At 33.6% G+C, this 27,612-nt stretch overlaps 1 protein-coding gene across 1 annotated transcript in view; it reads left to right on the top strand.

Annotated features, from left to right (window-relative positions):
- The window catches only part of Ap3b1 (adaptor-related protein complex 3, beta 1 subunit), a 245,036-nt gene that overhangs the window by 139,178 nt on the left and 78,246 nt on the right, over window positions 1-27,612 (top strand). Inside the window, exons 15-20 of the mRNA XM_013015820.1 lie at window positions 2,995-3,181; window positions 4,137-4,267; window positions 9,691-9,799; window positions 12,804-12,954; window positions 15,950-16,091; window positions 25,328-25,400. Coding sequence (XP_012871274.1) covers window positions 2,995-3,181; window positions 4,137-4,267; window positions 9,691-9,799; window positions 12,804-12,954; window positions 15,950-16,091; window positions 25,328-25,400 — 793 coding nt within the window. The remainder of the gene's footprint in view (window positions 1-2,994; window positions 3,182-4,136; window positions 4,268-9,690; window positions 9,800-12,803; window positions 12,955-15,949; window positions 16,092-25,327; window positions 25,401-27,612) is intronic.

Consider the following 27,612-nt stretch of genomic DNA (forward strand, 5'->3'; position numbering starts at 1 on the left):
TGCATGCCTGAGGCCCTGGGTTCAATTCCTCAGCACCACATAAGAAAAAAGCCGGAAGTGGCGCTGTGGCTCAAGTGGTAGAGTGCTAGCCTTGATTGAGCTGAAGAGCTGAGGGACAGTGCCCTGGCCCAGAGTTCAGGCCCCACAACCGGACCCCCCAAAAAAATTACCAATGGAAAAATGTGCTAAAAAAAAAAAAGAAAGCGAACTTTTACAACTTTGGTGGGGGGGTGGGGAGTGGGGAGGATTGGGGGGGGTTGGAGGATGGGAAGGGGAAACAAAGGAGGAGGCTACAATGCTTCATAAGAAATGTACTCATTATCTTGCCCATGTTATTGTAACCGTATTTTCACAATAAAAATAAATAAATAAATTTTTTTTTTTAAAAAGGACTAGTGCATACCTTGTATGGTAGAATGCCTGCCTAATAAGCATAAAGCACTGAGTTTAAATACCAGTACTACAAAATAAAATTTAGCAGTTTATTACTTGTTAGATTGAGTAAAATATAACACCCATATCTTGAAAAGTTATTTTAAAATAATAAGTTTATTAAATTTTATAAACATCTACCCAAATTATTTTTTCCTCTTGACCTTAGTGATTTGGAGTCAACATGAAGAGAATGTAATTGATTTAAATATAGTGTTTGGCTTTGCCATTATGGTTCCTTAAATTTAGGCAGGAAAATTAATCTGAAATCACAATTTAATAAATGGATATAAGATTGAAAATTTCTGGTTACAGTACATTATATTCTGTTTAATTCTTATGTAATTGATGACTAAAACAACATGAACAGTACTATTTCATGTTCCACCTGGTAATGCCATAATTTTACTTAAATGCTACCAGCTCTTTATAAAAGTTGTTCTGGAAGATCTATAGCCTGACTCACCCATTTAGATGTGTCTCAAATTTAATTTTATTTTTCATGGCAGAACTGGGACTTGAACTCAGTATCTCTTGCCCTTGCTTGGCTTTTTCCACTCAAGGCTAGTGCTCTGCCACTTGAGCCACAGCTCTACTTCTAGTTTTTTGCTGGAGATCCGAGTCTTGAGAACTTTCCAAAGCCCAGGCTGACTTTGAATCACAGTCATTAGATCTTAGCCTTCGAAGTAGCTAGGATTACAAATGTAAGCCACCAGTGCCATGCTCAAATTTTATTTTTTTTAATTTACATTTTTTCAAAATAGTTGTACCAAGGGGTTTCAACTGATTTTGCCCTTTGTCTTTCTTCTCCATCTTCAAATTTTATTTTTGAGAATGTTTTAGTAGAAATATTTATAAAATACCCAGTATTATAGATTTTATAGTCATAAATACATATTTTATATTATACACTTGTAATTACTTTAATGCCCTATCTTGTTCTCAATAATGCCAATTTATATATTGAAAAGTTTAATTTTCTCGAAGTTAGTTTTGGGTTAGGAAACTTTTAAGCAAAATGTGTTAGCTCAAGAATACTTTTCTAAGTAACACACTTAATTTCCCTGGTATATTTATTGCATATTCTAGTTAAGCTAGTTGTGAGTTCTTACTCTACATTTGAGATAACTAATTTTTAAGTGAATTTGCCAGGTTTTCAGGGAAGATATATGTGTATGTTCATATACCAAAATTCTTTCTAAGGTGATATTGAGTGGTATTTCTCATTTTGTCATTATTTTGGTAATTATTTTTAAAAAGGAATCAGAATTATTCTTTTATAAACAAATTGAATCTGGTCTAGCAGTTAGTGAATAACAACTGTTCCTAATGAAATTCAGAAAATATTAGTATTTTCCTGTATTTTTAAAAATAATTCTACTTTAATAAAACCAAGTTAATGCTTTTTAAATACCCTGTGACTGAAAGAAGGTTGCTTTGTATCTAATTCAGTTATCTTAACCAATTATTTTTGTGAAGGAGTTTGACACACCATTTCTGTATTTTGACCTAGTATTCTAGGATTATTTTTGTTCTTTGTACCTTGATTGTTTTTATTTTTATCTGTTTCTAATGTGTGTAACATGGTCTAATGTAAATAAGTTACTATTCCTCAGTTTATTTTTCTCTTGTTTTATGAATCCTATTTAGTATTTAGTTACAATTGCATGTGTAGTCTTCTAAATTGAAATTATGTATTTTCAATAAAAAACTGTAGTTTAAAATATAAACCTATTTTGTTACCATTTCAATTTTTATTTAATTATTATTAAAATTATTTCAATATATGTTAATGTAGTACATTCAAAATTTGACTTAGGAAGTCTTATTAAGGTGTAAAAGCTGCTATAATAAGTTGTTCCCTACATAAATAAATAAATGACCAATATTACTAGAGGCTATAAGCAGCATGGGGAAAAATGGAAGAAGTCTTTTATCCTAGTTTTTAGAGGGCATCAGCAGCTTGCTTTTATGAAAAAGTAACAGCTAAATGCACTGCAAATAATTTGCAGTAATCCAGTTCAGTGATTCATGTGTCTGCTTTAATGGGTCATAATTCAGGGTAAAGTAACTGAGTGCAGTCAGAGTGCAGACACTGCTTATGCCAGGGACAGTATCTCTTCATAAAACACACCTCAGGAGAAGCAGTTTGCCAGCCCCCTAATACTCTCTGATGTTTTGATGTCCTGCATATTTTTCCGATTAAGTTTTGAGTGCCATGTTTTTAGTTGTATTTCCACATTCATTATTCTCACGTAGACCCTTCAGCGGGTTTGCCATATATGATTATTTTTTTAATGATGCCTTTCTTTCCACTTCAGCAGTTTAATAATCTAGCACATGGCTGCTTCTCAGTACTCAGCATTCACCTCCCCAGTACAGAAGAGGACATGTGCTTTGGCTTCAAAATTCCATTTGCCGTGTTAGAAATGCATATTCCCTACGGAACAACATTTGTTTGACATAACCATTCATTTTTATTATGTCTTTAAATATGTTTATCCAGAGTTATCAATAATCATAAATAACTGTATTCTCATCTTGTTCTGTTTTTTCCAACAGACAAAATTGCTTACCCAGTACATATTAAATCTCGGCAAGTATGATCAAAACTATGACATCAGAGACCGTACAAGATTTATTAGGCAGCTTATTGTTCCGAATGAGAAGAGTGGAGCTTTAAGTAAATATGCCAAAAAAATATTCCTGGCACAAAAACCTGCACCGCTGCTTGAGTCTCCTTTTAAAGGTATTACTATTAGATTGTATTACTACAAAATATGTGTTATTACAACAATATGTCCCACTTTTAATGTGCTTAAAATTTATCTTTTAGAAATATAAATGAATAGGAAATAGGCATGTAAGAACAATGTGCTTTCTATTCATTTGTGGTTTTAGAGCAACTTTTATAGTAAGGCTTATGTTATTCTAGATCTTATTTTCCTAAATAATTTCTGGTCTTTGCGAATTTTGTTCTTACTAAATATTTTAACTAGAAATAGTTTTAAAAATCTGTTTTATTCTTATAAGCACTTCATTTTATTTTAAATAGTTTTATTGCATAAAGAGTGTAAGTAATCTTAATTGTGAAATTTTATTAAACATCTGTGTATACTAACCTCAAAATTTCTAATAAGAATTATTTGATTAAAAAATCTTTTTATATTTAAATTCATTTTTCAAGAAGAGAGAGTGTTATTTTCCTCAGCTTTCTAAAAATGGTTAATTAAATATTTTATCAGTTTAATAAGTAGTCATTGCAGTTGGAGTCAAATGATCAGATACCTTGGTTTTTATATTGTTTCTTATTTAATTGCTGTAAAATGATAAAAAAAAAGCATTTGAGTTTTGTAGAAAAACTATTAAAATTCTGGGTGTGTTTGTGCTAAGACATGTATATGGATTGTTTAACGGTGCTGTCATTCTTAATATTCACAGTAAAGTAATTTTTAGAGAAGCTACATTTCAGAGCAACACCTCTAAACACACTGACTGATTAGTTTTTTTATTGACCATTATGGGACAGATTATTGTAATCTATGGACTGAAATCAGTTTTTTGACCTATGAAGAGCTTCCTAGTTTATATTTATTCCTTGACATTTGAAGTAATATGCCAATTACCTTGAGCTCTGATTAGGATTGTTCTCTGTTATATGCAGCTCATATTGTTTATTTTATATTTTCCTCTACCTTTAATAGATAGGGATCATTTCCAGCTTGGCACCTTATCTCATACTCTCAACATTAAGGCTTCTGGGTACCTGGAATTATCTAATTGGCCAGAGGTGGCGCCTGACCCGTCAGTTCGAAATGTAGAAGTAATAGAGTTGGTAAGTTGACCTTTCTGAAATTAATTTTGTTCAAGCATTGGGAGATTCTATGGTAACTTATTTTACATAAAAGCTTTTTGGGAGGATTGAAAATTGACAGTTGTTCTAGTATTTCTAAATGTAATGTGTTGGATATACCTCTTCTTCACAGGAACTAAACAGTATAGTATTCCTATGTCATTGTACATGTTCTGTTCCTTTTCTTCAAGGAAACAGAGAATTGAATTCTCTGCATCAGTGCCACCCACATTTGTGCGATTGCATTTGTAGCTGTGTAGATTCAATTTCTAAGGTACTTAGTTTCAATGGATTGAGCTTTTTCTATTTTGTTAGAGATTCGTAAGCTTCCTGTCCGTGCTTTTATAAATAATTTTTGCTGTTCTCTTCCAAAAAACTATACAGAGTACTCTTGATTTTCTGATATAGTGCTTTAAGTAAAGCCTAACTATAAATAGGGAACATTGTGTGCTGAAAATATCCTTTGTTGGGGTCACATTTAAAATGAATGATATGTTATGGTCATATTAAAAAACAAAAACAAAATCCTGCTGTTTAGATATTCTTTTTCTATATCTTTTTCTTAAAAAAATCAGACATATTAAAATGATTAATATTAACAGGTTTCTTTTCCTACAACAAAGAAAATGGACCTTTCAATTCTATAGACATTTATTTATGTGAATAATCCAGTACTTTTAAAAGTAGAATTAATATTAAATATGCAAGTAAGAATTATTCTGGATGTTTTCTGATAGAAAAATACACATTGAACAACAATTCAGACAACCAGAATTCTTTAACACTAATTCCTGTTAATAAGTTAGTTAGCTTTGCTCTTAACTTTTCCATCTACAGCAGAAGAGAACTTTTATTATTTTAAACATAATTTCTGCAATAAACATACCATGTAATTTGATTCCTCTCAGAAATAATTTTCTCATAACTACTAAAACATTCTAGCTTTATGTCATGACCAGAAGCAATCAGTACTTAATAATTACTCCCTTGAGCAAACCCTGTTAGTAAGTGCTGATATTTGACAAACATTATATTGTTTAAAACTCAGAATCATCATAAGAGATAGTTGTTATTTCAGCTTTGTAGATAAGGAAAGCAAGAGAATCTAAGTAAATTGTTTAGGTTCACATGTCTGGTAAGTGAAAGGAACAGGATTCTAGCCTAGGATATCTTGAATATATGGGTTTTTTAAACTGCTTTTATTATGTAATATGAAAAGAGGAAGCTTGAGCTTGTTTGTAGATCTGGTTTATACTTTGTACATAATTTTCATATTGTAACAAACTATTGCTGATTAGGGATAGATAAGAGAAAAGAGAAATGCATGTCTTTCCTTTTACAACTGAGGTTTTTTTTTATTTTTTCATTCAACTCTAAGTACACTTGAACACAAATGCCTTATTTGTGCAATTTTCAATCAAGTACTAGAACATAAAGTGTTCTTTGATATATTTCTTTCTGCAGATATATTCTCTCCTAATAATTATGTCTGTTTGTTGTTTATGGTTCTGTCCTTTTTCATGATTGGGTACATCATGTCTTGGTTCAAACAGGACAATACTTTTATCCTCCCACTACATCTATCCTCTACTCACTTTCCTGTTGCCTTACCACTGCTTCCACTCCCCTCCCTCCCCAACCCCCCCCCCCCCCCCAAAAAGGGCTTATCTTTTCACAAATTGATAGCAGTGTGTCATACTTTCACTTGGTCTCAGCAGTATCCTTATATTGCCTGATAACTGGCTTCTTTGTTTGCATGTGTTCTAAGTATTAACTATCTTATTTTTGAACTTAATAATTGATAACTATATGGATAATAATTATAACTGATGGAGCCAGATTGTAAAGCACTGACACTGTCCATTGATGCCATGTAGAAAATAGCTTCAATCTATTGCTCTCTGAGACATATTGGCTTAAAATTATATTATGAGGGATAGAATTGAATATAAACATAATTAACATAATACACTGTGCTATTGTAGGTGTACTGTAAAGTGATATTATAGGGTCAAATGTCATTACTGTGAAATATAACTTTGTAGAAAAAGTGGCTTAAGCTTAGGTAATCTGATATTTTAATCAAAACAACAGGGAGCTAGTCAGATTGGCACTGGAAGTCACTTTGAATTACACACTATCATTTCTAGAATATTAGATACAACATAAATTTATGTTATGGTACTAAGTTTTGAAGGTCATTTAGGTATAGTTTTTGTTTAGTTCCAGAAAATGTTTTCTTATAGACTATCATTTGTATATTAAAGGTATTTTGCTTTATAAACATAGAATAGTTAATATTTTATCTTTTACTAGAAATTTCTGATTAGTGTCTCTGTTTCTTCTAGGATTTTTTTTCTATTCCTTTTGTTTTGACTGTTATAGATATCATACCACAACAAAAATTAAAATATTTTTGTGGTTAGTCTTTAAAACCTGGTTCTGGATATGGAGCTGTGGCTTAAGTGGTAAGAGTGCTAATCTTGAGCAAAATGCTCAGGGACAACACCCAGGCTCTAAGTTCAAGCCCCACGACTGACAGTAACAACAATAAAAAAAAAAAAACACACAAAAAACTGAGGCTCCATGAATATAGATTCTTTGGTTATTCCAAGAAATGAGCATGAGAGCCCATTTTTCCATTGAGTTAGTCTTACTGAATTTAATAGGCTGTTGCATAGTTTGTATAGATTTAAGAAAACTGTGGATGTTACTCATTAAGTATATGGATCCTTTGTTTATAGGACCCTTTATGTATTCTATTTTAATCAAATTGGAGGCATAAATATATATAAAAAGCAGGAATGTTGATCTTATTAAAGTATATTCAAATAATTTCTACATAGTTTCCTATGTCCAGATAGTAATTTTCAAGGCTACTGAAGCTTATCTCTTGGAGCTACATACCTTAAGCCTTTTAGATCAGTAGTTTACAACTGTAGCTGCACTTTATAATCACATAGAAATCTTGAAACCTATGCCTCTAATAAATTAGGATCTTGGGAGGTTAGAATTAATATTTTCATTGTTTATATTAGTGTTTTAAAAACTCAAATGTACACCCTGTTTTGAGAACCATTTTTGGATAAGAACCTGTGTCAAGCTACATATATTTCTTTACAGTAAGGTATGTACCCTAGAAGACGCTTATATTCTGCAGAAAGTCAATTGAAAATATAATAAATGAGTATTAACCAGTTTAACCTTTTTTTTTGATGGGGATGGATGGAGGGAGGTTCCTGGTGCTTGAACTCAGGATCTAGGCTCTGTCACTGAGCTTTTTCTTTTTTTTTGGTCTGTCGTGGGGCTTGAACTCTGCGCTTGGGCACTATCCCTGCACTCTTCAGCTCAAGGCAAGCGCTCTACCACTTGAGCCACAGTGTCACTTCTGGTTTTCTAGTGGTTTATTGGAGGTAAGAGTCTCAAGGACTTTCCTGCCCCGGCTGGCTTTAAACTATAATCCTCAGATCTCAGCCTCCTCAGTAGCTAGGATTACAGGTGTGAGCCACTGGCACCTGGCTTTCACTGAGCTTTTTTGCTCAAGTCTAAAGCTCTACCACTCAAGCCACAGTGTCATGTCTGGCCTTTTCTGAATAGTTTATTAGAGATGAAAGTCTTATGGATTTTCCTGATGCGGCTGCTGGCTTTGAATCATGATCCTCAAATCTCAGCCTCCTGAGTAGCTAAGATTACAGGTGTGAGCCACTACAGTTTTCTTGCATTTTTCTTTAAAGATACATGAAAATAATTTTTCATCATGTGTCAAGGTCACAGTTTTCTTATATTAAATTTTCTTACATGTATTAAACTCTCCAGTGGCTAATATTAGTAAACAGTATTACTACTATATTTAGGGAATACAAAAGTCCATCTTTTCCTTAAATCTAAACAAAGCTATCTTCTGAATGTAAAATTGGAATCTTTAAAGCAGTAATAAGGACTGGGAAATTGGCTCAGTGGTATAGTGCTTGCCTCACATGCATTGAACCCTGGGTTCAATTCCTCAGCACCACATAAGCAGGAAAAAAAAGCTGGAAGTAGTGCTGTGGCTCAAGTGGTAGAGCACTGGCTTTAAGCTGAAGAGCTGAGGGACAGTGCCCAGGCCCAGAGTTCAGGCCCCTCGACCAACAACAAAAAAGTAATAAATATTTATTGTGACAGACATACTTAGGATATGTAAATATATAAAATATTAAAAATCCCTGTTCTCCAGAAGCTCATTCTAATTGTTGAATAACCAACAATTAGAAATTAAATAGCTGAGCATAGTGGCTCACACTTGTAATACTATCTACTGAGAGGAAAACAGGATTGTTTCAAAGCCAGCTTGTAGTCAGAAAGTTAGTGAGATTCCCATCTCAACTACTGAGCTGGGAGTGGTGGTGTGTTTCTCTCATCCAGGTCTGGGGGAAGTCTAAATGTAAGGATCATGGTCCAGGCCAACTGAGGGAAAAACATGACCCTATTCAAAAAGTAAAACACAAAGTACTAGGGGCAAATTCAGTTGGTAGAACACCTGCCTAGCAAGTGAAATGTCCTACATGCAAACTCTAGTGCAAAAACAAACAAAAAAACTGTATAGTATTTTGGAAAGAATATATTAAGTGCTGTTGATTCAAAGTGGAGGTTGTATTGAAGAGGGAATAGATTTCAAGTAAAGAGGTAAATCTTTCAAGTAAAGTAGACCTGGGGTTTTGGTGGAAACTGTGAGGACTAACTGGAGTCGAGTATGCAAGAAGAGTGGTAGAGGTTGGTCAGCGTAAGTGTAAGGGATGGTCTTATCAGGTCATGCACTCCTATAAGTACTTAGACTTCTCTGCATCAAATTGGGAACCATTACAAGGTTTCAAACCAAGGAGGACCTTAATCTGTCAGATTTTGATGGATTCATCCTGATGACTGTATTCAACAAACTTTGATTGTGGGGACAGATTGGAAATAGAGCTAAGAGACTGTCATATAATCCAGGAGGGAGAGTTGGCCAATCCAGGGCAGAAAAGTTATTTGATGTTTGGGATAAAAGAGAAAAGTCAGGATTTAAGATGTTAAGTGGTTAGGGTGATTTATTGCCAACATTATTTTTTTTTCTTTTTTCTCTCTTTATTACTAAGCTTGGATTTCTTGTTGCTATTACTATATCTATCTCTAATTGCTCTCAATTTTTATAGGCTCTCTGACATTATTTTAAATTTTTAATGGAAGGTGGGGTTAGCATAAAGAGTGCTGAATGAGAATTTGTGTTCTATTTTGAATAAATTGACCTTATTGCCAGGACTTCTCTGTTGAGACCATGACCTTGCTTAGGAGTTTGTAGTATATTCTCAATGACTGCATTTGCCAGAAGTCTGAATCCTTTAATGAGAACTACTTACATTTACTTTCTTTGTTTATATATATATACACAGGCAAAAGAATGGATTCCATCAGGAAAAGCAAAGAAAGAAAGTCCTGCTAAAAAATTTTATTCTGAATCTGAGGAAGAACAGGACTCCGCTGATAGCAGCAGTGACAGTGGTGGGTTTTTATATATTTATATATATAAATAATTCACACTGTAGATTACATGGAAACTCTTCTCATCCATTTATTCTCAACCATTCTAAACTAAATTTAGAACTTCTCAGAATTCTCTTTTCAGAGCTAAAAAGGTTGGGGGCAATTGAAAGAATTGAAAGAATGCTTAATAGGAAGAATTTAGAAGTCCTGTGCTAATTAAGTAAGGCACCTATCTTTTTATCTTACAGTTGAAGGGGTAGAGGTAGGTCTTCTTAAAATTTCTTCATTACCAAAATTTTCTGTGTGATTTGCCAATTTATTGGAGTCACTTTCTAACAGTTTTATATTAAGAGTTAGACTTAGAAGCACAGCTGATTAAAAACCAAATTATACTCAACTTTCCATAAACCTTTTATTTCTTGGATAACCCCTTATTATTAGTTGGTTTTCTGTTGTCTGACTCTAAAGTCATTCATTTTTTCCCATTTTCCTTGTCAAAATCTTTGTTTTCAGAATCTATAAATTAACTGTGGCACATTATATAATAAACTATATAATAAATTGAAACTGGAAAAAATACCTCAATCTATAAAGTTGACATTAAAAAGTATAGAATTTAGGGAATGAGTTAGACCAGTGAGAGATACAGTTCTATACTTATTTTTGTTTGTTTTGCTTTGTTTTTTGTTGGTTATGGTGCTTGAACTCAGGGCCTGGGCTTTTCTGCTCAAGGCTAGTGCTCTACTACTTGAGTCACAGCTCTATTTCCAGTTTACTGAAGGTTAATTGGAGATAAGATTCTCATGGCCCAGAGTTCAAGCCCCACGACTGACCAAAAAAAAAAAAATTCTCATGAACTTTGCAGCCTGGGTTGGCTTTGAACCATGATCTTCAGCTCTCAGCCTCATGAGTAGCTAGGATTACAGGCATGAGCCACCAGTGCCGGATTAAATAACTGTTTTATACTACATAAAAATAAATCTATTCCTAAATAAACCTTTTCCAATTTGAATATGAAATAGTTCATTAATGTTGAATTTTTATGGATTTATTACAGTTCATATAGATAGTCATGTGGTTCATTATAGCTTCCAGAGGAAAAAATAACTTTTCTCTTATAAATTATCCAGTGAACATATCTTTTTGAGGGGTTGGGAAGGTGGCTCAGTAGTAGAGTGTTTGCCTTGCATGCATGAGACCCTGGGTTCGATTCCTCAGCACCACATAAGCAAAAAGAAAAAAGCCGGAAGTGGCACTGTGGCTCAAGTGGTAGAGCACTAGGCTTGAGCTGAAGAGCTGAGGGATAGAGCCCAGGCCCAGAGTTCAGGCCCCACAACCGAACGCCCCCCCCAAAAAAACAAAAAAAAAACATATCTTTTTGAGAAGAAATTTCCTGAAGACTCTCACTAACTAGTAAATTTAAATAACACTTCCTTAAGTGAGCTGGATCCAAACTCATGTTGATCTCATATGTAGTAAATAACATGTAAAATACTTAGATTCGTAATTTCTCTTCATTTTTTCTAACATGCGCTAGTTGCCCAACTTACTATATACATGATATAACTGATATCCTAACAAATTTCAACTCTTTGTCAGTCACGAAGCTGGGACTCTCAGGGCCTGGGTCCTGTCCCTGAGCTCTTTCGTTCAAACCTAGTGCTTTACCATTTTGAGCCAAGGCTCTACTTTCAGTTTTGGGGTAATGAGTTAGAGATGAGAGTCTCAGGGAGACTTTTCTGCCCAGGTTGGCTTTAATCCTCCATCTTCAGATCTCAGCCTCTTGAGTAGCTAGAATTACAGGCATGCGCCACCAGCACCTGGCTCCAACTCTCTTCATTTATCAGTTTCGTTGTGTTGTAAAGTTTGGATAAAATGGAATTTATTCTTTCTGCGAAGTAATGATGGTGAGTGTCTTCTCTGGTAGCAGTTCTGTTATAATCACCATCACAAATTTCAAATTGTTTAATCTTTATGACAGTCCTGTCAAGTAATAATGATGTTGCCACCTGCTGTAAAGGAAACTGAGAGTCATAGGTTAAACAATTTACTTGGTCTTTCATCTAGTATGTGGTAGAGCCAAGATTTGAATTTCAGCGTTGTCACATGAGAACCCCTTCTTTCCCTACTACAAGCTACTCTGAAAAACTAACATAATTAGTCATAGCTTTCTACTGTGATACAGAATTTAATCTCTAAAATAAGTCTTACATACCTATTAGAATACTGTTTCATTACAGGCTAAGTTTCTACTTAAAGGGTGTGCCATTGCATAGATCATAGGCAAGAGCAAAGTTTGTTCTTTAATATAGAATATAATTCTGCAGTTATAATCATTTTAAATAATAATATACTTCATCTGAAATTACATATACTTAATGTATTACTTCATCAAGAGTCCTAGTATACCATAATTTATACATTTAAGTATATAGTTCCTTAACGTAGCTTTATCATCAATGAAAAACTGCTTTATTAAATAAAATGTCTTATTTAGTAATTTTGCTTGTTTTTGAATTTTTAAGTGTCTCATTTTCCCTTTCAAAATTTGTTTGAAATAAGATCTAACTGTTGTTTATTTTTCTCTAAGTAAAAATTTCCAGTTGGAATTAGAATTCACAATTATTTATCTTTATACTATTTTCATTCTAAGAAAGGAAGAGAGAAAGATAGATTGAAAAAAAAGAATGTTATAGCTATTCACAGGCTTGAAGAGTGAGAGTCCCTTAAATTTGGTTTACTTGATTCATCTTGGCTTTGTTTTTCTCTCTACCCACTATCAAAGCATCTTCTATCAATTGGAGTCTCTCAAAATTCAGTCTCAAGCTCATTCTGCCACAGGAACCCATAGGTCTAGAAACAAAAGGTGCAAAAATAGTGTTGAACAAGAGAGGTCCATCTGAAACAAAATACTGGTTTCCTTCATGATGAACATTACCAGGTGCAAGTGGACTTGTCCTTATGTATAATTAGGTGGCTTCAAGTCAAAGAATATGTGGGTTTTTCTGTTTGTTTTTCAAAGGGAGTGAATCTGGAAGTGACAGTGAAGAGGAAGGAGACAGCAATGAAGACAGCAGTGAGGACACCTTCAGTGAGGAGAGTGAGAATACAAGTGAATCAGAAGCAGAAAATGAAATAACAGCCAAGAGGAACTCCAAAGCCAAAAGAAAAAGGTATTGTATAATAATAGCCTTCAAAAACTGTTTCATAGCACTTTCCCTAGTTAAACTTTCCCTTCAACTCAGAGTGAGAAAGTAACTACTGCACGTATTTTCTCCCAAGCATACATTAAATATTTTAAAAATTAATTTAAAGTGCTAGTAATTCACATTGTGACTTACAATGCCTAGATTTCATTTTGAACTTGAACAAATCTTAGAGTTACATTTTGAAAATTGGTATAACCTTGGAAGTCTTGAGCTAAGTGATCAAGCAGTAGGTATGAAACACTTAATTACCTTTTGTAGCAATTTTGCTGAAGGCTAAAATTAAATCCCTTAACACTTTGCCATTATGTAACTAAGACAATTGATTTTTCTAAATAATGTTACATTAAAAGATTATGATCCAAATATTAAGAGCCAAAGGCTGTGAAGGAAGACGGTCATAAGATAGTTAAGTATTAGCTCTTTCTAGGATCACCCATTATCAACAACATTATCCTGCATTAAAGTGTCATTAAAATTTTGAGTGATTGGGGCTAATACCTTGGATTGTGTGGCTCTGTTTTCCCCCATTGCTGTCAGCAAGTGGCCTCTGCCAGCATGATGGCCCTTTCCCTGCAGTCTGCTGCCCGCTCACTTGATGAGCTTGCAGCTTGGGCTCAGTCGTGGCTGACAGCACTGATTGGGGCGCAGTACGCTCTCTGCTCCTTTTATTACAGACAGTAATTAAAGCAGCTCGCCCTGCCACTTCCATAACAAACACAGCATAATGCCCTAATTATGACTTTATTAATTTAAGTCAGGATTTAATGATTTTAAAAGTGATTTATATTGTTTTTCCTGTTCAGAACAAATGAAATCTGTAGGTTAAATTAATACAGGCTTTTCATCATTGCAAAGTTAAAAACCTAGTTACCAGTAAATTCTTTTCATTAGATTAACATCTGAAACTCTAAGCAGTAAGGTAAACAATAATTACCATCAAAATTGAGTGATGTATAATAAAATAACACTTTTACATTTAAAAATCTTATCTTAAATGCTTGAAGCTAAATATAGACTCATTGACTTGTTGCAGCAAAGGAGCTAGTTGGTTTGTAATAGGCTTCTCTAACAGGAAAATTGTATACTAGCTTAACATCAGAGTACCAAGATGTGGTTTATAAAAGTATCCTGGTTCTAGAAAGGAAATTTTTTTTATCAATACATTAAATAACTTTGCAAACAGCAGAAGTCATTATGTTAGAAATTTATAAGCACATATTAGCTACTTTATATTTTTCTTCAAAAAATGTACTATCGTCACACGTTTTAATTAAAAACAATTATTTGTTATACCAAAGAAAACTGCAAGTACATTCTAAACCCATATATTTGTAAGTACATGCTTTAAACAGTGAATTGAGAAGAATAAATTTGCCAGTCTTTGCAACTGGGAAAAAAGCAACATTTTTTTTTTTTAGTCTTCAAATATAATTACGTGTTCTCTGAGATGTTGCCATGGCTCCATTTTTAATAAACAGCAATCATATTTCCTCCACAAAAATCAATTCTGAGAAATATCGATTCTTCCCTTGCCTTACCACTCTCTCTCCCTATTGTATCTTTCTGCCTGTCTCTTAACATTTCTTATTGTTTCTTAACATTGCCAGTATAATATTTAAAGCTCTTAATAACAGTAACATATCTTTAGTAATTGTTCACTATTCATGGCTAAATTTGAATTTTATATGTCTAAGTATTTTCATATGAAGGAAAATAGTATGGTATGGGGAGAAAAGCAGACTTCAGAATTAGATGTGAGTTCAGATTCTACTTTTCTTCCTCCTATCTCTGTGTTCTTAAGCAAATTATTTACCTTCTTAAGTATCAGTCTCATTATTGTAATCAGGATAACAATGCACCTAGGAAGAGAGCATCTAAATTAGATAATTGGTATGATTGGCATGAAATGCCTAGCATTGCTTCTCCAAGGTAGGTTCTTAAACACATGCTCACAATGTAAGAGAGGGGGGAGGGGGGAAATAGAGAAAGAACTCTAGAACTAGATTTCCAATTTTCGGGGGAGGAGAATATAAAGCACTTCAAAGTATATCATGTCCCTAAAATAATTTGGTTGGCCATCTCACATGTTACTACTCTTTTTGTAGAACTCCTCAGTTCACCTTAAGTTTATTTAAGTATCCTCCTTTAAGTGTTCTCATGATAGACACACTATACTTTCTTATTACTTACACTGTATTGTCACTGCCACCATACTTTTCTGTATCTGCCAATGGACTACAGACATTCTAGGCAGGCATACAATGATACCTATATTTGACTAGCCTTTTGTGAGCCTGAGTACATAATGTAGTGCTAGCATGTAAGTAATAAATATTAGTTGAAATAATGAACAAATGTGTTAAGCACTTAGGTGTGATTAAAAAATTATTTAACTATCTTACATTTTTAGTAAGATTTAATACATTAGAAGAATCCTCTTTGAGCTGAGGTTTTTAGACCATAACATATAATCCCAGCACTCATAAGGCAGAGGCAAGAAGAATGTAAGTTTCAGGCCAGCTAATTAAATAAAAAATTGATTCTCTGAATGAATTGGTGTTTTAATATAATATAATTCAGGTCACATGTGGGACCTTGTATAAATAAGTTTTATAGACAGAAAAAGTCTACAAATACAGTTGGTTTTAGTGAAAGTAAACATAAAATATTTATCAAGAAACAGTTTGTATATTGAAACAACATTGTAAAAGCATACTGTTGTAGATGCTAATGTTAACACAACATCTAGTAGATCAAACATTTTGTATTATTTTCTGTGTTGTTGGAAACTATGTTAATTAGTGGTATCGTATAACTTTTTGTATTTGAAATGATTCTGTTTTGTTTACAATGAATTCCTGTATAATTATTACATTAGATGTTCAAGAATTTCAAAACTATTGTATTGTCTGTATAAAAGATTTATAGTTCTTATTTCAAAATTTATTTTTATGCATAGTGATATAGAGGATGGCAAGAAGAAAAATGAGAAACCTAAAACTTCAGATTCTTCTGATGCTGAATCTAGTTTAGAAGAAAGCTCAGATTCTGAATCAGAATCAGAATCTGAAAGTGACTCTGACTCCAGAAAAGTCACTAAGGTAAGAGATGGCACATTTATTTATTTATTTATTTAATTTTGGGGTCCAGTCGTGGGCCCAAACTCTGGGCCTGGGCGCTGTGCCTCAGCTCTTCAACTCAAGGCTAACGCTCTACCACTTGAGCCACAGCGCCACTTCCGGCTTTTTTTTCCTGCTTATGTGGTGCTGAGGAATCGAACCCAGGGCTTCATGCTTGCAAGGCAAGTGCTCTATCACTGAGCTACCTTCCCAGCCTGAGATGGCACATTTATTATAATCTAAGGTAAATAGGTGTACCTTTTCCAATTAAGCATACATATTATTGAACATTTAATGTTTTGTTGAAAACCAAGAAACTAAACCAGAAGTTAACATTTGTTTACTAACATTTAAATTACTAACAAGTAGAGTAAAAAAGTCACCATTATTTTCCCATTGCTTTGATTTTTTTTTGTTGTTGTTGTTGGTTGTGATTCTGAACTTGGGGCCTGGACACTGTCCCTCAGCTCTTCAGCTCAAGGCTAGCACTCTGCCACTTGAGCCATAGCACCACTTCCAGCTTTTTCTGCTTATGTGGTACTAAGGAATCAAGCCCAGGGCCTCATGCATGTAAGGCAAGCACTCTACCACTGAGCCACCTTCTCGTGTGATTTTTTTTTTTAAACCCTAAATAAACCTTTCCTTTATAACTCAGCTCTACAGAAAAGTTCAGGATTGATTTTGAGTTCATCTTGTGGCCACTAAAAGTTTTGGTTAGGTTGTGACAGGAAGACTTTTGCTAAAAGTAAAGTGAAAGGAAGCTGCAGAAATACTGTTGAACAAAAGAATTTAAATGCTTAAAAAATAACCAATATGCTTTGGTAAAGTTTAGACATTTAATAATGTTATTGGATGATAGAATGTTTTTTAAAATTTTAAAAGGTATATATTATTTAAATCAGAAATTCAGTAGCCATTTATTTAAACAATCAACTTATAGGATAATAGTGCTATTTAATACAACATTTGTAACACTGAACTTTTTTTTATATAAAAGTGTATGTAGCTAGAGACATTAGGCTCAAGCTTGCTATCCTAGATACTGGGGTGATAGAGATCACAGACTTGTGGTTCAAGGCCAGCCCATGCAAAAAGAAGTTCTTGAAACTCCATTTCTGCCAGTGGCTGGGCGTAATGGCACACACCTGTTGTCCCAGGTATAAGGGAGACACAGTGGCTCAGTGTATTGGCTCACACTTGACATCCCTAGCAGCATGGGGAAGCATAAGTAGGACAGTCACAGCCTAGGCCAGCCCAGTCTTAAGACAAGGCTTTACTTCAAAAATAACATGGTTCAAGTGGTAGAATACCTGCCCTGAAAGCAGCAAGTCTTGAGTTCAAATCCTAGTTCCATACCCACCAACCAAAATACATATGTACACATACATATAGTAAAAGTATGTAGTGTTTTTAAATGAAGCTATTAATGTAAAGTTTTCTCAAATCATCATCCCTTTCAGGCAAATAGATAACACTGACTTCAAGTATAGTAACTTTATATGTAAACTTTATTATTCTATGTGTTGAAATTAATAATCATAGGTTTACTTTAATGGAAATCAGTTTCTTCCTAACTCTGTTTTTGGAGTTTGAACTAAAGGCCTGGCTCTGTCCTTGAGTTTTTGTGCTCAAGGATAGCTAGCACTCTATTACATGAGCCACAGCTCCACTTTGGCTTTTTAGTGGTTAATTGGAGATAAGAATCCCAAGGACTTTTCTGCTTAGGCTTGCTTTAAACCACAATTTTCAAATCTCAGAGATGAGCCACCAATGTCTGACATCTAACCCAGTATTTTTTTCATCTACTTATTTTGTGAAATTTGAATTTCTTCAGAATGGCATCTGAGTAGATTAGGATGAATATAAATTCATTAAAAACTACAATCCCTTCCATCTAGAGATCTATTGTAAAAGAATAAGCATATTTATTTAAAATATGACTAGTGATTTTCTTACCTTATTTGGAATATTCTTTCATATATCAGAACTTATTTTATAGTTAAATTTATACTTAAACTTGGATATATGTGCTACAGAATTTTAAGATTTCTGTTTTTCCAAAATTCACGTAAGAGATTTTATGATTTATTGACTGGCCTCATATTAAAACTTATCTCACAGTTAATTTAGTATATCCTCATTTTCTATTTACTTTAAAAATTCACAGTTTTTCTTGAGACTAGAAAATACTAGAATTGAAACTTAGAGAATACATTAGCTGACTTGTAGGTCATGCCTATAATCCCATTACTCAGGAGCCTGAGGAAAGGAAGGTCACATGGGAATTCAGCCTCAAGCAGCCTAAAAAAATAATCAAATAGAAAAACAAACAAAAAACTGACAACAAAAGAGGAAAAATTCATAAACTACTTTGGATGCTGACAGCAAATATAATCCAGAATAAAATACGAGTTTTAAAACATTACAGCAAAAATACCAATGAATGACAAATAGTTATTCTTAAAAGGTTTTTCAAAAGTTGAAAAAAGGTGGACTTAGTGCCTATTTAGTTTTTGGTACTTATTAAATCACAGGGGCACTTTAAATCAGCAATTCAGTTGTTTCTTCTTTTTAAACATTTCAGTGATAAAAGTCAATCTCTTAATTAGTTTACAACATTGTAGAACTTCATTGTAAAAGTGAGAGGCATTGCAATGAGGAAGAACCTTCAAAAACCCAGGCCATAGCTTGATGATGATTTTGTGTCTACTTGTTTTCTTCAGATAAATTATTTTCTCTGTATTAGAGGGTCTTTTCCCATCTATGATAGGCAGAAAGAGTTGGTCATTCCTTTCTTTTCTTTTTGTTCTTAGGTTTTTTGGTTTTTGTTGCTGTTTTGTGTTTATTTTGCGTTAATATATGAAATTGAAATAGTCTTCACTTTGAAGCTACCATAATTATTTATTTCTGCTTTTTTTTTAATGATTTGGGGTATACCATATGATTGCAATGTATCAGTTTTCCAATAATAGGCAACTCTACAATTGTGGAAAAGTCCTCCTTGCCCCAAGTGTTGTAGCTTCTGCTACAAATTATGAGTAATGAAGGCAGATGGTGGGTGCTTTACCATAATTTAGCATGACAGTGTGTTGGTGCTGAAAATTCATATGCCTTAAATCTACAACCTAACTAAATCTATACTTTTTCTCTTTTTCTTTCATTTGGACGATATACTTGGGGGGCATTGAGCATGGAAATGAGACCTTGGGAGGTACTTTGATTATATGGCTTTCAAAACAGTTTTTATAATGGTCCTGTGAAATAAATATAGTATTCTACTTGTTTGGAGAGAAGATTTTTATGTTTCAGTTTGCTCATCTATAAAGTAGAATACTGATATCCACTTTATTTTTAAAAAATCAAATGTGAAAGAGCAGTAAAAAAACCAAATAACTATAAAAAATTTTATCACTTTTTAATTTGAATATTAATTTCATGAAAGATCAACAGTATTATACTGATAGCATACCAATGCAAAAAGGAACCTAATTTTCTTTTTTGCAGTCTTTGCGTCCTGTAATTTTTACTTTTTCACCATTTAAGTTTTAAGTCAGTCTTCAGTTGTGATCCCTTAGTTGCAGCATGTGATCTTATTCATTTAATTAAGATAGTCATCTACCTTCTGCCTGCTTTGTACGTGACTGTCTTACTGTTTCTTCTTTTGCTATCCAATGTACCCATCTTTTCCAACATTGAAAGAGAGGAGGGGGAGTGAAATAGCATTTCACAACTGTAGGTCCCATTAAATTACTTCCATAGTAAAATCAGTTTCTACAGTTTCAGCTTTTCTATGTTCAGACCAGATTTTTAGGCCTTTTGGGGACTACTGGTTTGATAAACTAGTACAGCCAAAAAACATGCTGTCTCATTTGTTTGCAGTATTCTTTTTGCAGAAGAAATAATGGTTGCAAGTCCTCTAGATTCTATGTGTGATTCCTCATATCTGTTTCTTCCTGTCCCACTCTGACTATTCTGTGTCCACCTTTCTTACTTTCATAGCCCCTTTGTCTTAGCCATCCTTAGACAAACGTTTTTCCAGCCCATCCTTCTATGCAATTACCCGATTCTTACTATAGAAAATACAAGCTGAAGAGAAAGTAATCTCATGCCAGAGTGTGGTGCTTCCACTTCTCTTAGTTGACAGTGACTGTAAGGAATGAATGATTCCTGATGAGAGGGAATCACTCATGTGAATGGTGCAGGGACAGTAGAAAGTGGGTAGAACCTTACTGGATTGATTGTTCCTAAATTGTTTGTTATTTAATGCCTCAGTATATCTATAAGACGCAAAACTGTAGTCAACATTTAGGCTTTATGATTGGTCCTTTGTGTTATTTATTGATTAAGAGACATTCTCATTTGATTTCAGATATTGTAAAAATTGATCACAATAATTATCTTGTTTCAGTTATAGTTATTTTGATAGACTAACATGCATTTTATGTGTAGGTATTCTTTTTTGAAGTATGTTTGAGAGGCATTTTGAGCACAGTACTTTTTAATCAAATAATTATCTTGCTTCAAATAACACCTATAGCAAGAACAGTTCTCATTCGAAGTGCTTTCACATATTTTACAATTCGAAAGGAAAATCATTTTATAAAAGAGAAAGATTAATAATGTAGACACATTCCCATGTCTGAAAAAGAGAAATTTATATGAATAAATCCTGTTTTTTACCAATATAGCTAAGTTATATTCTGTTGGTATTTAAAGTATGTGTTGAACAGATGGTAGAATCATTCAAAATGATGTTTTGAAGTTTTCCAGGTCTTCTCCTCTATTGAACCTGTGCTTCAGTGTTTCTTACAAATAACCCACATGTTAGAGTGTTCGTACTGTGGTGCACATTCTAATTTTATCTATAACAGTTCCTGAAGATTGAAATAATTCATGATAAATGCAATCATAATTTTAAATCATGATTAGTATTTATTGTGAATAAGTTATCTATTTTCCTTTATTATTAACATTTTAGTTTTATATTAACTGCATATACAGTATAATGATCTGCCAGTATGAAATAAAGCAGTTAGTGTATTTGCATTTAACATCTACTATTAAGAATATTTCCGTATCTGAATCATAAGATTAATATGTGTACTACCATGTAAATATTCCTGGAAGTTGTGAATGTGTGGTCATTGTCTCATGTTATATATCTAACAAGTCTACTGGTTCTTGAGAGGTATAGAGAAACTGATGACATCTCTGAAGTGCTCTTGTATGATCACTAGCATCTCAATGTCAGTTTCCTGGTTTTGATTCTATTTGAGAAATAGGAAGTAAATATTAAATTTATGCCTTGAAGCATTATGTATGTTGCAGTTATATAACTTCTATGATTAATGAAAATACTGGGTTTTACTCTCAGAACACTAAGCTTTGCCTCATCAAGTTGTCATTCCTTGTTTATTTCATATTTTTCAAAATAAAAATATCATTTGATTTCAATTTAGATTTAGAAGGGAGTGATGTTTAGCAAGCCTTGTTATTAATGTAGATATAATTCAAATAATTCAAATAAGGGAATATTTGTTTTACCATTTAAACTGCCTTTAATTAAAGAAGTCTTAGTTTGCTGGCTTTGTACTTTTGTTTTAAGGTGCAAGTTTAAGTGTGAGCTTCAGACTTTTAAATCAAATTTGACAGATTATTTGAAGAGAAGAGAGTCATTAAATTGCCCTTGGTGGGTAATCCTAATTGAAAATATTTCAAGCAGATATCTCACCCCCTGAGACCAGAAATTAGCCTTAAATTGTTTAAATTTCAAAGCATAGTATGAGTTTGATGAACTTTATGTTCTATTTGCCCTATCTTATCGTTTTAAATCTCAAACCTCTTTATAATGAAAGCCTCATGATTCTTGTTGGATCTTTTTCTACTTAATTAATATGAAAATTAACATGTAATATATATATATATATTTACATATTGTTACATTTATGTTTGTATTATTTGTAATTTAACAGATATTTGTATGATTTTTATGATTTGAAATAAAATACATAAATAGAAATCAATTTCTTAACCCTGTGACTCTGTATTTCATTTCATTTTGGAAATGTTGATGTGTTGAGGTATATAATTGAACACCATAGAGACAAAATGGAGTTTTGAGGATGATGAATTGATAAATAGGCATTTTTCTGTAGTGAGATCTTAAGATCAGTTACTGTTGTCCTTATAAAAGTCTAATACAATCACTCAGCTGTTAAAAACCTGATCCTCTATTTTTAAAAAATATACAAAAACAAATTGTCTATCTTTCTGCCTGATCTCTTCTCAAGTACTAACACAATGGAAACAGTGGGTGATCTGTCAATGTATTTGGTTTGTCAATGATGGTTTTGTATAAATATTGGGAGGTTAGAAATAAAATTCACACAGTAAAATATGATTTCATCTGCCTTTTCTCTGCAGCTCCATGGCTCATGCTGCGGTGTGAAATTCTCATTTTACACACTTTGCAGGCGGAGCACATGAATTATGCATTGAGCAAGAAAAATCTCCTGCCTCAAGTCCTATATGCATTTACCCAGGTTCTGTCTCTATTACCAAGATGAATCGCAAATGGAGAAATGTTTGATAGAATAGAGCTCTTAACTTCTTTGTTTAGAATTCAGATTTTTATTTTTATAGTAGATCTTTTTAAGTGTGAAAATATTTTGAACTTACTATGGATTTTTTAAGTGAAAATGAAATATAAGGGAGGAATACCAAACACATTATGAAGCATTTTATAGCCTTGATTCAGAATGCAAGGCTTTTTCAATTCAGTAGAAATGACCATTATCTGTTGCTAATGTTGTATTTCAGTCACTGGTTATTTGCTGTTCTCAGAAAGTCAATGAAATTCTGTCTTTTTGAAAGCCTTTTGTCTTTCTCTTCTAGCCTTCTAATAGAGATTATGCCAATTTCACATGCAGCTCTCTTCTGTGTTGTATGTGACCTGATGGGTATTTAATAGATAGTGTTATACATTGTTGGCTGTGAAGTAGAAAATAAGGTATAGACTTGCCTTCAGCATTAACTTTATCTTGATTTCATAGGTTTCTAATTTTTCAGGTGGGGAAGTTAGAGTTCCATAAAAACAGTCATGCACCATTGTAGCTTATAGGAAGCTATACCCATTGTGCTCAATACAGCATTTTAATCAGTCACATCTTTTTGTTATACATTCTTTTTCACAAGAGTGATATTCTAGTTGAAATGGCCTTTTCATTCTGATAATGTTTTCACTAACTTATGATTCTTAAATTTCAGCCTCAAAACTAACATTTTTTTCTACTTTTTTTCCTTAGCCCTAGATATTATTATTCCTTTGATGAGTAAAGGGAAATACTTCTTTGTTTTTAGATAAAGAATGAAAATTAAAACCTAGCTAAGCTCTTTAAATTTTAGTGGCAGATAAAATTATTCTGAGGGTGCCAGATACTGGTGGCATTTAATCCTAGCTACTCAGGAGGCTGGGATCTGAGGGTCATGATTTGAAGCCAGCTTGGGGAAAGAAAGTCCATGAGAATCTTATCTCCATTAAACTATTCAAAAAAATAAGGCACTGTGGCTCAAATGGTAGAGCCTAGCATTGAGCAAAGGAAGCTTAGGAACAGCATCCAAACCCTGAGTTCAAGCCTCAGGACCAGAAAAAAAAAATTATCCTGAGGGAGAAAATTGGTGCTAATCTGTATAAATATTTTACTGTAGATTATTACATGATCCTTGAAGATAATTTTCTGTGTAGTGGCATAACGAATAAAACAAGCAGAATTTGAATCAAGTAAAAAGTATTTTAAGAAGTAGAGCAATGACCTAAGTGGTAAAGCACTATCCTTGAGCAAAACAACTCAAAGACAGTGCTTAGGCCCTTGAGTTTAAGCCCCAGACCCAGCACCAAAAACAAAAAGTATCATAAACCATATAATTTTATGTACTACTCATACTTCTACATGAGCACTGGTGTAGGAGTTCCAACACTGGGCAGACCAAGTGATGGTAATGTATCCTTTGCGTCAGCAGTTTTTTTCTCAGTGTACAGGGATACTTCAAAAATATTTGTAATAATTTACATTAACAATAGGCTTTATCCCTGGTAATCACTGTCCTTGGTTCTGGTATCTGCATCTTGTATATACACTTATCTGATTTTGGGAAGGGAAAGGAATAACAAAATGCTGAAACAAGGACAAAGGATGACCCATTGCAACAACAATACTCACAAGATGCTTAGGTCAGAAATGAACTTTCACAACTTTGGGTGGGGTAGCAGGGGTGGAGGCAAAGGATAGTGGAGGAAAAGCAAAGGAGTAACAAGAAAGGTACTTATTGCCTTACTCATGGAACTAACTGCTCTGTATAGCATCTTTGCATTAATTTTTTTTAAAAACAACAGGCCTTACATGGCCAGTGACTATGTCTGCCTTGCTTGTTTATTTCCATTGTTAAGCACAGAATCTGTTTGATAGTAATATTTGTTCAGCACCCTATTCTTGGTTGATCTTTACTTGTTTACAACTCCACTTTGCTGTATACTTAATTATACTTTCCTAAGTTTGTAAATCTTTTCTGAGTGTATAAACAAAGTATGAACATTAATTAGTATTAATTGGTACAGTGCTTGGGGCACTGTATTCTAGTTCTGATAATATGGGTTTTCATCTATGTATTAGACAGGATAAACAAATCTTATGTGGAAGAAGCCCTAATTTTAAATTATCACCTTAAAGTTCTTCACAATTTTTAAACATAAAAATGTTTGAAATAATTAAGTCTGTATAATGAAGACAAAATACTGTACGTTGAGGCAGAAATTTTGATTTAGAAACATATTTCATGTAACCCCATACAAAAATCTTACTTTGTTTCTAAGACTAAAAAGAGAAGGCTGAGTGCTGGTGGCTCGTGCCTGTAATCCTAGCTACTTGGAACTGAACTCTAAGAATCACAATTCAAAGCTAGCCTGGACAGAAAAGTCTGTAAGACTCTTATGTCCAGTTTACCACCAAAAAAGCCAGAAGTGAAACCGTGGCTTAAGTGGTAGAGTACTGGCCTTGAGAAAACAAAAACAAGGTCAGGGACAATGGCCCATGCTCTGATATTAAGCCCCAAGACTGGCACGAAAATTGAAAGGGGAAAAATATGTTCATTTTGTAATGCTTAGGGTGCTTTATACATTTTTAAGGAAAATATCATGTAAATGAGTTGTTTTTATTTTATAGGAAAAAGGAAAAAAAGGTCAACAAGATAGAAATCCTCTAACCAAAGATATTTCACTTCTAGATCTAGATGATTGTAAGTATCATAAGTTAAATTTTTTCTTCTGCATTTACTTTTTAAAAATGTTTTTCTAGTTACTTTCATTTACATATACAAAATTTTATCAACATCTGTTGTGAAAGACATACCAACTAATAAGGCAAGATAATTTTTGGAAATTAGCGCTATTAGTATCTCTTATCTATTCAGCATATCTGCTTTATGTCATATGGACAAATACAGGTGACCAAATAAAGTATATCAAATTAAGTTGGAAGTCCTTTACTTTGTTACTTTATATTTACCTTACTGAATATCCTATAGTTTTTGCTTTGTGAAATGTTGCTTGTATGATCTCACACACATAACCTGTGGAGGTAGGTAGGGAACAAAGAAAGTAGAGGAATGTAAAGAACATCAGTATCTTCCACTTGCCACAATATTGATTGGAATGGAAATGAGTAATAATTTTTTGTCTGTCAGTTAATCTATACATGCAAATATTTTACCTCAAAAAGAAAAAATATTGTCCCTATAAGTCTGTTTCTAAGAATTAAGAATCCTACAAATATACTTACTCAAGCATACAAAGATTCACTCAGCATTGAGAGAGCTAGGTAATGACACTAACTTATTGCTAGAGAGATTTTTGTACTAAGAGAAAATGACAACAAGTATTTTCAGGAATATTAAACTGCCATCAGTTTTCAGTGTTGCTTTCCCATGCAGAGGGTGAGTTGTATTGTTAGGTTGTCTCAGTCTGCCTTGATTTGATCTGTTGTATTATTTCCTTGGCCTATCTCTAATAGCCAGGGAAAATTCTTAGTATAGAGTAATTAAAATGTATAATACCAAGAAATAGTTAATATAGGAAAGTTTGGTACCACCATTATTGCTAAGGTTTGGAGAAATAGATCCCATATGAATTCTAAATGGATAGAACTTGAGATCATCATGTTAACTGAAATAAACTGTAATCAGAAAGTGAAATATTACATGTTTTCTCTTCTCGTATGTGGCATCTAGTGGGCAGGGAAGATCATGAGGTAGAGCAGGAACTATTAGGACCAAGGAAAGTACTGGTAGAAAGGAGTAAGTGGATATAACAGGGAGACTGAGTAGTATGATCAAAGAACATTATATGTGTTGATGAAAATTTTGTACAAATAGTGTGTGTGTGTGTGTGTGTGTGTGTGTGTGCGTGTGTGCGTGTGTGTGTGTGTGTGTGTGCATGCGTGCCAGTCCAAGAGTTTGAACTCAGGGTCTGGGCTCTGTCTCTGAGCCATTTGCTCAAGGCTAGCACTATACCACCTGAGCCACAGCTCCACTTCTAAGTTTTCATTTTGTGTTTTTTAGCTTTTTTTGAGTGGGGAGGGAGGATATTGATGAATAAAGAGAGATGAGAGTCATGGACTTTCCTGCCTAATTTGGCTTTAAACTGTCATCCTCAGATCTCAGCCTTTTGACTGGCTAAGATTTCAGGCATGAATCACGGAGTCCCAGTATCAATAATGAAATTTTGTATCTGAATTTGAATCATTTTATGTATTTGCAAAAATTTTGTTTAGTATCATACATGTTGCTAAGGTTTGGAGAAACAGATATCATATATATGTTCCTCATAGGAATGTAAATAGCTTTTTTTGAATTATTTGAGCAGCATCTATAAAGTTTAAATTCTGTACCCTTTAATTTAGAAGTTATTTTCTGGAAATTTATCTTGCCACTGTACTACAAAGTCAGGTCTTATTCCTCCCTTTTTTGTGTGTTTATTCATTTATTGTGCATCATTCATCTAATAAATGTATAGCATGTGTTTGGCAGTAAGCTGGATCCAGACCATGCAGAGGTGAGGAAAGCCTGGTTGCCATCCTTGAGAAGCTTATGGGAGGGGTGGAACTCCATTAAGAGGATCAAAACTCTTTGTCAAGACTTCTGTGACACTCATGTACACTGCATTGTAGTTCTAGGTGTCTGTCTGATCTTATTTGCTATTCTCTCCACGTCTCTTAAAGACACAAATTGTGACTTCATCCCATGGAGTGCCTTCTTCACACTGATGTGTTGCAGTGTGTTGAGTTGAAACCAGAGCAAGAATTGGACAGTCCCCCTCTAACCAAAATCAGTAGACATAGATAGCAAAGGCCTTATGGTTATTAGCTGGAGTGTAGAAACTATGCCAGAGCCTTGTCTATGGCCCTTGGAATTCAATAAGAACACTTAACTGATATTTACAGCTCCTGTGCCT

The sequence above is a fragment of the Dipodomys ordii genome, unplaced genomic scaffold (assembly GCF_000151885.1).
Source record: "Dipodomys ordii isolate 6190 unplaced genomic scaffold, Dord_2.0 Scaffold28, whole genome shotgun sequence".
Classification (NCBI taxonomy): domain Eukaryota; kingdom Metazoa; phylum Chordata; class Mammalia; order Rodentia; family Heteromyidae; genus Dipodomys; species Dipodomys ordii.